This window comes from Elaeis guineensis, chromosome 1 (genome assembly GCF_000442705.2).
Source record: "Elaeis guineensis isolate ETL-2024a chromosome 1, EG11, whole genome shotgun sequence".
NCBI lineage: Eukaryota > Viridiplantae > Streptophyta > Magnoliopsida > Arecales > Arecaceae > Elaeis > Elaeis guineensis.
In genome coordinates, this window is record NC_025993.2 from 115,105,177 (window position 1) to 115,119,786 (window position 14,610).

The 14,610-nt window shown below is 34.8% G+C and overlaps 1 protein-coding gene across 1 annotated transcript in view; it reads right to left on the reverse strand.

Moving 5' to 3' along the window:
* The window catches only part of LOC105038680 (glucose-6-phosphate 1-dehydrogenase, cytoplasmic isoform), a 35,183-nt gene extending 25,033 nt beyond the window's left edge, over window positions 1-10,150 (reverse strand). The window contains 9 exon segments of the mRNA XM_073260592.1: window positions 530-598; window positions 783-940; window positions 2,476-2,490; window positions 2,493-2,575; window positions 2,577-2,659; window positions 2,738-2,804; window positions 6,149-6,234; window positions 8,831-9,093; window positions 9,996-10,150. Coding sequence (XP_073116693.1) covers window positions 530-598; window positions 783-940; window positions 2,476-2,490; window positions 2,493-2,575; window positions 2,577-2,659; window positions 2,738-2,804; window positions 6,149-6,234; window positions 8,831-9,034 — 765 coding nt within the window. The 5' untranslated portion in view covers window positions 9,035-9,093; window positions 9,996-10,150.
* Between the last annotated feature and the right edge of the window lie 4,460 nt (window positions 10,151-14,610).

A 14,610-nucleotide genomic window follows, 5' to 3' on the forward strand; every position in this document is an offset into this window, starting at 1 on the left:
CCTTTAAAACTTTTCATTTTATCTATACAAAGCATAAAATTAAAATGCAGTGATTAAAGATGAGAGAAAATTAGAAGCAAAATAGATTGGCTAAGGACAAAGGTCCCAAGAAGATGCTAAAATCGCCGTACGTGTAGTTGTCCAACCATGTTGATTACAGCCAAAGTATACATCTTGGAATGGACCCTTAAAATTTGTTGTAAATTTTAGTCTTCCATCTAATCTATTTGTTGTGGGCATGGCACTCAAGGAACGGATATGTACTCACTACTCAACATAAACAGAATTGTGAATTGTAAATTTTAACTTTTAACTTTTTTTAAAAAAGAAAATATTAAAAAAATGAAAATGAAATGTAGAATGCACAGCACTAGAGGCAAAAAAAGAAAAAGTTAGGACTTACTAATTTGATTAACAAATAAAAAAATAGATTATTTCTGAGTAAAATGGTATATATCAGATTGTTTTGGAATAACTTATTATAGCTATCGATTTTAACAATCTTCAGCAAGCACAGAGAAGTTATTACCTGAACATTGGCAATATTATCACGATTCCATAGAGGCACAAAGAAGCGGTTGGCGAAACGAAGCACAAGCTGCCAATTCAAATGCACACAGAACAAAATGATCAATGGAGAATAGCAGGTAGCATATTTAAATTCACCAGAGAATGGAGGCAGAGGCATTCGGAAAAGGGCTACACATGGCCTATTAGAATTTGCACCAAAAAAAGGGGGGGGGAGGGGGAGGGGCATATTTCAGTAATAGTTCGAATAGTACCAAGTTCTGGACCAATTCCTTCCCCAAATAGTGATCAATTCGGTAAATCTGTTGTTCATCAAATAGCTCTCCAAGCTGCACGCTAAGTTCTTCTGCAGAGAATAAGTCTTTTCCAAAAGGCTTCTCAACAACAATACGAGTCCACCCACTAAGATGAGCTGAAAAAGAAAATATAATATAAATGGCAATTCATGGTTTCAAAGAAGTTCCATAAAACTTATTTGCTGAAAGCCAAAACTGAACAACGTTATGAGAGGAATGGCAAAATGCCATTGGGAGTTACACTAGTGAATAGTTGTATGGAGCAAGATAAGATTTTATATTTATATTATTCATGCAACGTATGACATGCAAGTAGTTGTATATGCAAGTAAATAGAAAATTTTTCATTCAGTAAACTCTCTTCTAGAACAGTTACCTCTTTCAGTTAACAATGAGTTATCATCAAAATTAGTCTAACCAAAAAAAAAAAAAAAGGAATTTGACCTAAGTGCCTAAATAATTAAATTGTGTTTGGCAAACTTTAATTGCCACCTGCAAAGTATATGAGATAATAAGCATCAGCATTTTATCTGTATGATTTTCATATAAACTTGCAGAATAATTTTCCATTATCCTGCCTTTGAATTCTGCAGTTCATGAAGTCAAAACTTCCATCTAGGTGTGCAATATTTCTTAGGCTGAAATAAAATGAGAAGTGGTTAAAGATAAAGTTATACAAATTAATCATTGCCATGATGTGAAGAGTCAATCTTTCACATAATAGGTGAGGCTGGTTGCTTCTATATGTTCAAAACTTGGATTATCCATTACATTGTTACATCTCAGTTTTTTGCAAGATTAAAAAGAGAAAAAAGTTTAAACATCAAATAGAGTTTTGAGTTTAATATTCTCCCTAACTCAAGAAGCACTAGTATTTCATGTTCCAAGTGTAGAACATATCAATTGGAAGAATTTACAAAACATTGATTACATGCATAGGATTGGAAGAGCATACCTGACATGAAATTTAGGCCTATAGCCCCATAGTGTATGTAAAACATTGATTTATGCATAACAAATAGCATCTTGGCTTGTCAGTTTGGAGAAAACTCTTTTACTCGGTGCGTCCTTAGACAGAATGTAATAGTGAAGATGATAATAATAATATGATGATGATGATGATATACTTGCATTGTTGAATAAATACATAAAAATAAAATAAACAATTTAAGACAACAGAACATACTGCATGAGTTTAAACAAAACAGAATCTTATTGATGACATGTAGCTCAAAGTGGCTCATTCAGCTACTTCCTCTCTCAACTAAACATGAATGGTCATATCCATAGCATATTAGTATTTATATTACAGTAAAATTAGAAAAGCATTATGTCCTCTCTTTTGACCCATTCTTCTCCAACCAGACATTCATGAAGTGCATTAAGCTACCTATGTGCAACTCAAAGAAAGCGTTAGGCATTAGAACAAATTACATTCATAAAAACAACTTAATCCAATCACAATAAGATATGAATAAGCATTTCAAGTCACTTGAACGCCCTAACTCAAATAACTGAGATTTAATGATGAACCTCCTGCAAATGTAGAAGGTGCTGGTAGGAGTGCAATATTTATGGTACAAAGTTCAAATTAGAGAACTGGAAGTTAAAGAATCCAGGTTCGTAATGGGTCTCAGCATAATAATCTTACATTGGTTCATGCAGTATCTCTGATCATTTTGCAGACCAAAGGGTAAACAGATGGAGGCAATGCAAGATAAAACAGTCTGCGAGAGTTCCCGGTTGACTTCTTTTGATGACTCATGCGCTGAAATTTCCTTATTCAACAACAAAAATCCATCCTCACTGTCATAAGAACCACTAACATACTTGACCTGCAAAGTATCATTTAATCCTTGTCAGTTACATCACTTGAGAATCTTCAGAAGGCAGAAGACGGATGGCTGACTTACCAATTGTAAAAACTTCAACAGATCATCTGTATGCTCAGTTGAAGCTCCTTTACCTTGACTAAGGAATCTGTACAACAAATATTAGTGTGAGGCAAATGCAACAGAGAAATTACTGTCAAAGCCAGATTTGTAGAGAGACAGTAATCTCTCTCTTTTTTTTTTCAGCAAGTGGGACAGTTATTTTAAATTGAACATATAAGCAAAAAATTCAGGCCTGAGACAAGCACAATTGTCCTTCAATCTTCATGCTTGCTTTTGACATGTTAGAATTAAGGTTTAGTTGTCATCTGTTTACCCATTTGTATGCATTTATTTGCTCTCTCTCTCACACACACACATGCACACTCTGGTAAGGGAGGTGCTCAGTCTAGTTCAAATCAATAATTAAGAAATGTTGCAAGGATTTAAAGATCCATAAGGTCATCATTACCAGAAGCTCTAGGAGTATCTCTCTCCCAATTTTTCCTACCCTCTCGGCTATTGCATTGGCCATAGACTATAGTGTTGTCAAAATCTCTCCCTTTAAGCACATGAACTGTCAACCCACTTGCATCCGTATATTCCTGAATAGCAACCAACTATTGAAATGGTCAGTACTCAGTAATGATGACTTGACCATGATTTGATAAAATTACTTTTTATATATGACACTCGACGAAATCAATGATGACCAGTTCACCTTGTTGAAGGCCGTGTAGTTATTCATCAAATAACCATCAAGAGGAAGTTCTTTATGGATCAAGCTCTAAAGGGAGTTAAAGGAACCACTAAAGGGGAGTTGGTTTGTTACTTATGGAGAAAACCATCAGTTAACACCCAAGGGAAGCTAATATCTGCAAATAACTATCCTCAGTCCTTCCAATATAAGAAGATGAAGAAAGCTTCATTTCGACACTCACTCAACAAACACAATGAACCACAACACAGCCAATAAACAATGCTTTTAAAATAGGCCTACGATGTATCTTTTTCTTCTTTAACTTCCGAGTGGATATCTGACCTGCTCTAGGGTCTTTTCCCCGCTAGAGTGGAGGTTAACCCACTTAGGTGCGTTTGGTTACATTTTTTGATTTTTGATTTTTAAAAAGTACTTTTTATTTTTTTTTTTATTTTTGCTATTGAGTAAAAGCAAAAAAGTAAAAAGTATGTTTGGTAACTACGTTGCTATAAAGCAAAAAGCAACGTTTGGGGACGATAGGTGAAGAGTTCGATGAGGGAGAAGGGTTCAAGAAGAGAGGAGAAGGGGGTGGGGAGGTGAAGAGCTCGACGAGGGAGAAGGATTCGGACTCTTTACTTTTTGGTTCAACATTTTAGATGTATGGAAGCAAAAAAAGCAGAAAAGCAAGTTTTGGAAAGCGAAAAATTTTTGCTTTGCATATAAAGCAATTATTTTGATTATTTTGATTTTTGCTTTTTACTTTTCATGATGTTACCAAACATTGCTTTTTGATTTTTACTTTTTAAAAATCAAAAAGCAAAAAAAAATACTTTTTTAATGGCTAACCAAACGAACCCTTAGAGTTCATCTTTTTTTGTACCTCTAATAGAGTGGAAGTCCAACCTGATCTAAAGTTTTATGGTGTCCAGAGTCATTTTGCCAGTGAATGTATCTCGTTTCTTTCTATTTATGTCATTTCAAGTTGCATCCTTCTAATCTATTTAAATGGATGAATCCTCTGAGGATGCCATGAATCTTTTCTTTTTACACTGGATGATGTGCAAGAGATTCTAAAGAGACAACCATATTAGAGAAGCAGGGGAGCGGAGCAATCTAAAAAAGCATGAGTGGATGCAATTCGAGATGTCCTGCACAAATGCATTCGCATTTTGTAAAATTTTTTAGCATGGGGGATGCAATTCAAGATGGTCTACATAAATGCATGTACATTTTGTAGAAAGTAATTTAGGTCACTCTCTTCATCACATGATAACTGTCAAGGCCAACTTCAATAAGGCATGGAAAAGAAAGCATGAAGGGAACAACCACCCCCTCTGTCACCCACAACATGCTCAAAGACCCTCTGTTAAAAGTGGAATTAGTGTCTTCATGTCCTTAGTTGCACTTGTTTTTTTCCCTTTCGACTATTAGTGACTCACGTAGAATTGATTAATTAATGTCTATTATATGTTATGATGCTGCTTTGAACATCATTATAAATTACCATTCCTACCAGTAATCTCTACCAAATTTAACAATATTTCTTTTGGTTACTTACTGATGACTCTTGTGAATTGTGATTGCCAAGCCTTGCTGCAGTTGCACACTCACTCTGTGCCAAGTCAAAATATTCATGAAGATGGTATCACAAGTACCATGTTGAAAATAAATTACAGAAACATGGTTAATTCTCCTTATTGGACCCTACAAACTCTTAAGCTTTGTAACGTGCTTTTCTGGAAAATCTGATGGTACTGGTTAGTTCTTTGTTTTATATACTATGTAGTGGAAATAATTTTGTAGGGGAGTTATTTGTTATTTATACAATGTAGTGAAGCTAATTTTGTAGGGCATTTTGCCACTTTGATGGCTTGGAGGGATACATCAATCGCTGTAGGGATACGCCAATCGCACATCAACATCACCCACTTCTCTCTGCTCCCCACCATTCATGGGACCAAATTTGAATTCTAAGTGTACTCATTAAATACCACTCCATCCATCCAAACTTTCCTAGGTCATCATTCCTCAACACCTGCATATATCATAAATGAACCCACTTGAAAGCAACTTCCTACCACATTACATGCCAAGTCAACAAAGGACCTTCTTCTCTTTTCTACATCCACCCCTTCTAGACTTTTCATGAAAAATCCACCAGATCTCCATGAACCGCCATTATCTCCATGCCTGCAAGCTAGCATGTGCATGCTAGGTGAAGAAAAAGAAGCATACAACATCCCGACTTGCTCCAAGTTGGATTAATAAAACAAATATATGAGAGAGAAATTTGTTCTATAGACCAGATGAAAGAAATTGTAGTGTAACATCGAAGGCAAGGTTTTAAATCCCGTGAGATGGAACTGTCCCAATTTTCCCATGGAACGGGATGCACCACCGTCCACTCCATCCTGACACTTGGGACAGAGGATGTCTTTGCACCACCGTCCACTCCATCCTGACACTTGGGACAGAAGATGTCCCAAGACATTCCAATCGAGATGCTGCGATGCTAATGGACAATCCTATCCCGATAAATAGGATGGTGTTTCATCCCGATATCCTACGGGACGTCTCGTTGGGACCTAAATCCTTGATCGAAGGGCTAATAAAGTAAGGCACTGAATGTTTTGTCTAATATTTTTCCAATGCAACAACTGATTAGTAACAAAGACAGATAAGTCATTCTTGTAATAGTTTCTGTAGTTATTCTTGATGCCAATTAGGGTAAAATCACAAGAATGAAATCTCACCCTCGGATACGTTCTCTTAACTCATCATCTGAAAGCTTTGTTCGGGCATATCCAAATATGTGAACTTCATTGGGTTGTAAAAATCCCTGTGAATATCTTAACCAATATAAGAAAATATATAGGATACCTTGTATATTAAAAGAAACTAAGTTTACAAGCGAAAGAAGCTACACATGCTTTGACCATAACACATGAAATTTAACAATATATGTCAAAAAGCTTCAAATCTTAATCATGACACTGTCATATTGACAATACAGTTCAATATATTTTCAAATGCCCTTCAGTTGTTCACTATCATGTTTGAGTAATGCTCAAATTAAATGGCCTGATATTACTATGAAAATCAACAGATCAATAGATTATGCATATAATTCCATCAGAAGAAGCAAGTAGGTTTGGCAGTCTGTAAAGCCATCGGGCTGTGATATCCAATGACCCAGGTTCAAATCCCACCTAAAACCAGGTGGCTGGGCAGGGGTAGCCCTCCCCCTTTTCAGAGAGAGAAAGAAAGAGATATTATACATATGTTCCATCAGAAGAAACAAATTATAATGTCAAACTCTTGATAAAACAATTTAGCTATTACAGATACACTGAAAAAATGCATCTCCTAAACAAGCGTAATCTGAAGCCTAAAACATGTATGTTTTGCAGGCCAATGGCCAATCACCTAGTTTCCCATATGTATCGCATATGAAACGCATACCCTGAACTTACCACCAGGATTAACTTAAGGTTTTCTTTGGCTTTTAGCGAATTTTCTCTATGTTAAACATGTATTGAGTCTTTGAGAACTGGATATTCAGTTTTTAGTTCCTGATCACCCATTTATCCTCTTATCCAATCCATTTTACCAAACCAAAGAAGGTATTCATGTATGAAATTGTAATTGCTTGCTTAACTTCAAGCAAAAGGACCACTTTCCAAAGTGCTTGCATGTTCAGTGCATGCAAGTGTTTTTTTTTTTCCTGTTTTCCAGATTTCCTTTTTCTTTCTTTCTTTTTTTTTTTTTTTGGGGGGGGGGGGGGTGCTGTTATCATTATTGCACTATATATGAAGTTTTAGCTACATATTTTAATTTTATGTAGTTTGAATTAGCAAAAGTGACATGACTGCTTGGAAACTGATCAGATCAGAATTATTCCAGGCACCAGACCTCACTTATTGAACAATCATAAAGAATTAAAGATGACCTCACTTATTAAACAATCATAAAGATGAATGATGTTAGTTTAATTTTATAATGAATCATATATAGATTCCACACATGTGTATCACACCATATATCATAAACAGTAGAGCATCCAAAAGATTCTTCTCTAGCCTACCTATGAGAAGCAAATGTTATCACAAGTGCATACCAGTATAAGGATATAAACAATCCATTGTAACCCCCCATTGTCCATAGTTCTACACCCTAAATAGCATAGACTTGCATATTTTACTAATGATGTGAAGTGAATATACTTGCAGGTTCAATAAATGGCCTGTCCAAAGGTTGAGTATATTTGAATGAATTGTTGAATGACCAGATCTACAGCCCAAAACTATCTTGCAGAGGTTCTAAGGCAAGAAAATCCTTCCAGAGCAAAGTAGCTATTAACTAAGATTTAGGACAATGTCTGCAATAAACCATTGCAACAAGTCAACCATTACACAGTTTCAAAAACAAGTGCTTATTAATTTTCTTCGAAGGCCTAACTCTCTAAAGCACTGTATACATATTAATTACTTCCCTTCCTAGAATTATTTGCCAAATTCCAAACAACCGGCTTTGCCTCAATGAAATCCAAATGGCTGAACTGCTGAAGTGTTACTTGTGACTCCTGAGCTTTTTCTACTAGCGAGCATTTTAAACCAATAAATTTTATGCGCCCCGCACTATGTCAAATTCTATTTATATGATGTCCCACAGAGTAACATGTCATGCATCCGTGCTGAAGGTAGACTAGTGTCATTAACTGGTCATCTGTCAAAAATAAGAATTGATATCTAAGAATTTAGGATATTAGCTTATAAGTTAACAGAACCTTTGTGTATCAGAAGTAGGTCTCTACAAACAAGGTAGTGAAAGAAAAATCATAATGAGCTTTTGATTTCAAATGCTGCCCCTATTTAATTGGTCCAGAGGACCTAGCAATCTACTTCACATCAATTTTCCACTTTTTGAGTGACATCTGCAATGCATGCAGCAGTGACAACAAGGTGACAAGATGAAGAACCGCCTACACCTAATAACATAAAATTATGTGTTCTATGTTGAGAACCTTGAATGATGTTCTTTTCTAACACAAACTTTATTTTTTACAACAGTCCCTTATTACAATTTTGAAAACAGAAAAGCACATTACAGAACCAGGCACATGATTTTCAAAGTTTTCATTTATCAAAACAAGATAAGAAATTTCACCCACTTATAGAATTAGCTTCTTATAGTAATTAAATCCATAAAAAATTGCCTTTACTCTTCTGCTGCCAGTATTGCAACTCCATAAAGAGATTAATCCAAAATAATTGGTGGATCATGTTCTCATCAATCAATATGCAAGTAATATGTTGACTTCTTGTTGCCTTTTAGCTCCCAAATGCAACTTTATATTTTAAACCAATTACTGTAGGATATGGTGATTAAGATATAAGACGTTCATGGACCTTGCTAGCCTGTTAAATCCAACAAACCTGCCGAAAAAGGTTGAAGAGTGCTGGAAAAGTCTTCTTCTTTGCTAGGTCGCCTGAAGCACCAAGCACGACAATTGAGAGGCAACCAACATCTGGTATAACTTCCTGATCTCTGTCCTCTGAGAAAGATTCGCTCCTAAAACTGTTTCTTTCAAGGGAGTTATTTCTTGATGTTGAATATGAACCACGCAATTCAATCGACATGGCTGATTGTCCCAATTCTCTTCTGTATCACGGGACTCTTTTTTTTTTTTTGTTTTTACCTGCAGCATGCATATATTGAATGATAAAGAGTTTTGTTGAATTTAGAGAATAAGCAGTCTTCAGCACATAAGCAAGGGAAAAACTTATCAGCACTTCTGTAAGAATACATATATAGAGCATCTAAATTTCAAATGTCTTCCATATATCTGTTTCTGTCCTTAAACCATAATTATATAAAATTCCAATATTATCTATTCCATAATTATCTAAACGAAATAAAGATATATTGCCCTTCTTAGCATGCAATTTACTGTATTTGCACTAGATATCATCATGATTAGCGCTGTATGAAAGCATAATACACCATATGAATACAAACAAGTATAGATAAGCAAAATTACAAAAGCAAGACCATAACTAAACCACCGCGATGCTGTAGTAACATGTCTAGCAGCAAGAAAGGTTGTGAAAAAAGTAACATGTAACCAAAACGAAATCATACGAGTTTCTCAAAACAATAACATCAAATACAACTAAAACAAAATTAATTGTATTAAACTATGAACATAAGATGAAACCAAGTTCCATGGCGCTCACGCCAAATAGAAAAACTAACATGAACTTCAGAACAAGAATACAATTCACATAATGTCATGAAATTTAAGCTTGATAGAAGCAACTCAAACACCTGAATATCGGTCTCCAACTGATCAAATACCTCTAATGAAACAAAAATTTCAAGAGAATAAAGAAAAAAAAGAGGCTTTTTATCCTTCTATTCTATCAACTCCAAGCACACCCACGTAAGCACTAAACCCACCAAAAACCCCAGGTTTCCCAAAAATAAGATGCATGCTATAATAGGGAACAGATCAAACCGATCCATTCCAAGTAAGATCACTACACAGTTAGCATAGACAAACAACAGAGAAGAAAGATAGATCATAGAAGAAGAGGAAACCTTCCAAGATGCGATCTCCAAGCACCGCAGAAGGGCGAATTTGGGGCTTTACAGCCTTTTATACTCCAAAATCCTGCCTTTTTAGATGGCCACCTACCTCCTTTCCCTCTTGTACCAACCGCCGTATTCATCGTGCCACAACAAAGGAGACGAGAAGAGGAAGAGAAAGGGTATTACTATTTTGACTCCTTGTTGGAATTATTTTAGCGTTTTATTCCCACCAGCCCATCTCTCGGACCGTTGGAAGAAAATCTAACGGTCAATGTTCGAAAGAAAAAAAATAGATTTGGGTCGCCGATCCAGCATATGACGCATGAAGATACGTCACGTGATTCGGTGAAAGCGATATTGCTGGGACCCACATAGACCCCGTGTGCCGAAATGGATACGTTCGGCCATTTGGAGGCTGTAGCCAAGGTTATATACAGGTCAAAAATTGCGTGAAGTCTAGTTGTGCTACAACAACTAATACTTGTCACCTTTGATACCAAAAAAAAAAAAAAAAAAACAATACTTGTCACCTGATTGGTGAAGTTATTCTATCAAAATAGATAATGGAGTAAATAAAATATTTATATTTTTATGCTTTCCAATCCATTACACTGATAATAAAGCAACTCTATCATTGCACCAAGAACCACCCTTCACAATTATGTGATATCATTTAAAAAATAATTATTTATATATATAATTAATTTAATATTGAAATAAAAGATACTATGTGTTTGGTGCATATTTACAAAATTACATACATATACTTGATTAGTAATGAGCATTTATATTTCATAATTATTTTTGTGATTAGTCATATATTTATGGACTCTCTCCCTCCATGATTGAGGTTTTATTTTTGGGATACACTCTCTGTGAAGAAGTTTAAAAAACATATTGACAGGTTGGGTGCCGGAATCAATTTCTATCGTTGTTTTAGGGTGAATCCTACTTTAGATTACTTGAATGGGGTTGACTTAGCAACAAAATGTCACATGAAGATCCACTCCACATTGAGTGTGCTTGGGTTATAAGCTAGTGACGGTGACGAGTGCAAAGACTGAATGAGAGAATATCTAATTTTAATTTCATAAATAATTATTTATCTCAATTTTAAATATTATTTATTTAATAGGTTATTAATCATGCTCCTATACCATGGTGAGATTTAAGGTTCTTTTGAATCCTTCTGTTGTTTTAATATTTCTTTTTTCATTCATTGTTTATCATTCTAAACTTCAAAAGTATTTTGCCTTTCTTTTGGTTCTAATTCTTATTAATTATTCATTATATAGTTTTTTTTTTATTGTAGAGAAATTTATTATTTGACTGTGCATTTCATGAATTGAAGTAGGGATCTGCTAATTTTTTCCTTGTGAAAAGAAAAAAAAGCACCATGTAGCCTGAAAATATATGAAGGGCATTTGGTATAGGGTGATCCATCCAGGATCAAAAATAATATGGATGGAGGTGATGAGATTACTATATTTGATTGCCTACATAACAGTGATTTCAAATCACTTCTACTCTTCAAATCACCATCCAATATGGTGATATGAAATACATTTTTAAGAACGGATATCCAACGTCACTCTATTACGATGATCTTATATTAACTATATTAACCAAAATACCCTCACGATCGAAAAATTTTGAAGAAAAGGAAATTATTTTTTTTTATGATGATATTTTTTTCGCATGCGTCAGATAAATAGTTGAGGCGTTTCTCTATAGAAGAGAAGAAATGCATGCAGGTACTTGAGGCATCATCTCCATGGAAGAGAAGAAAATCCTTCCTTCTCTTATTGTGCTGATTAGAAAAAAAAATTTATTTAATTTTATTTAAATTTTTTCTATCCCAATCCTCAATCTCAACTCCTAAATAAGTTGTCAGGAATATTTTTGATATTATATGTTCCGTGATCTTGAATTTTCATAGCATATCAAATAAGTAGCTTGTACATGTTCAGAGATCTTTAATCACTGCATTATGGCAAATCAAATATAGTAATCTTAGATCATCTCATGATTTAAATTATCAGTGATATTAGATCACCGTGGTGATCTAAATTGGGTCTCTAAATGTCCGTACAGTGAATGCTCTAGTTTCCTTGTGCTTTTAATTCCAATGAAATCCCTGCACCTCATTATTTTGTATATCTTTGCAAGAAATTCCAACAGCCTTAAAATAATATTGTAACTTTAACAATCTAAATGTTAAGTCAATTGATAATTATAATAATTTCAGTGTGAAACGAAAGAAGTGCTTTTTAAAACACATCTACCGAAATGAAAAAAAAAAAAGAGCACATCCTTCTTTTTCTTTTTCAAACTTTCAATCTCATCAAGATAAAATGATTAATAAATAAATCATCATCTTATTAAAAGTGACAGCACTTTTATTTTACAAAATAAAATGACCCCATAAAGCAATACTATGATAATTAGATGCATCATTTATCATTAAATTGTACAACAAGTACCAACATCAAAATCATGCTTTTCGACAATTGAAAGGTCTAATATGCTAAATGCATGAGTAAAATAGTGCTTGCGTTATGTTTAAATTATTGGAGAAGCTAATGATGGTCTTTAAAAAATATATCCTATCACGTACATAGTGTCAGTAGAATCATGATTCATGGTGATTTTTTTTTTTTTTAATTTCCTTTCCTGTCCTGGCATGACGCAGGCGTTGCTTTAGGATGGTTGTTGTCAAAGACCGCTGGTAGCTGGACGGGAAGATGTCCAAAGCCCATCCCACCTAATTTTCTTAAACGTTAGTCCATGCCGGTAGCTCAGCCATCCCTCCCAGCTATAACTCTCCCATTGATTACCATAAGCATTTAAAAGAAATCCTGTCTTAAGAAAAAAAAACCGGGGGGCTCAATTGGTATTGACGTAAGCAACACAAAAAAAAAAAATCAGACCTAGTTGCAACAAGTAAGGATCCCGTATACAAAAAAAAAAAAAATAATCAAAAAATATTATTTAAAATTTTTTAGTTCTATATAAACATCTAAAGTCCATTCAATATATATTTGATATGGGATTAAATATATGCTTGCACTGATCTTATATATTCCTAATTTAAATTCTGAAATCCTCATTTGGTTAAAAATTCGAATTTATGTACAAGTACTATAAATCTGATCACAAATATAAAGATCATAGCCAATCTAAATAGATCCGTACTGCAATACCCTCTGTTTTATATAAGCTATAAGTCGAATCCAATTTGATACCTGTTGCGGACAAGAACTCGATCCGTCATATGAGGTATTGTTTGCTATGTGGAAAGGATTTAAGTCGAATTCAATTTGATACATGTTAAGGACAAGGATTCGGCTCGTCATGTGAGATATTGTTCACTCCTTGACTCACAACCGAAGTGGGACTATTGATGCCCTCCATATTATTAGAACCACAGCAGAGTCCTCCAATCAAGAAACACTCCGATGTGTACAGTTTAAGGAGTCTCACGATCAGTCGAGACGGATCTTGACCTCTATCTGGGGCATCATTATTGCAGACAACAGCTCGACTCGTCACGTAAGGTATTGTCCACTCTGATCTATGGATCTCACAGTTTTGCTCTTTAACAAGTGTCTCATATGGAAAAATTTTTTTTCTCTTTATAAGCACGAATTCTTCTTGATTCACAATCGATGTGAGACTATTGATGTTCTCTACGTTATTAAAGTCATAACAATATCATTTATAATAATTTTGGATCTCTTCTAAAAAGAATAGATGGAAGATATTATTTAGATTTTATAAATCTATACCAAAGAACATCTATTCGGTACAAAGTCGATGACAAATTAAACAAATACCTACATAGATTTTCGTATCAGTAGCCGCCAACACGAACATAGGAAGTCATGCAATCCACATAGAGTTCCGGAAAACTCCTCTGAGGTCACAGAAGACGGATATCGTGGATTCCCATGGATTGCAATCATTGTGTGCTGTGGCATGCACACGGACATGGATTAAACTTGGTGCAATCCTGGGCCCCCAAATATTGCAGACCCTTCTTGGCCTTGGAATTTGGTGGTGGATTAGCGCAGCTGGGAGGGCAAGGCACGCAATTGGTGCAACCATCAATGGCATCATTGCCTCCAACAATACATTGACCAGAGAGAGAGAGATGGTGGGCACCATCCAATGGGTCTTGGTTCGGTTGTTGGATCGAGGAAGCTACCAGAACTCAACCATGATTGGTGTTAGGGGAGAGGTTTAAAAGAAAAAAAAAATAATCCAATTCTGAGGGTCACATCAAGCATAAAATACAGGGACCTTGAATCTTTTCAGAGCTGTCAAAAATAAAAAACATCAGCTAGATAAATAAATAACAAACAACCCAAGCTTGTAGATAAATAAATAACAATTATATTATGTTAATTAATTATTGATATAATTGATGATGAAAGGAATGTAATTTATCTAACTATAAGATTAGAGAGTGCCAACTAGTGCTGATCGGAGATTAATCTGGTTTGATCAAAACTAAAATTATGTGGACTAAGTTTGCATTGAAATACATGATCCATTTTGAATATGGATTGGATTTGTATCACTAAACTCTAAATCTAAGCCGCAACCAAACAAAGCCAAAACT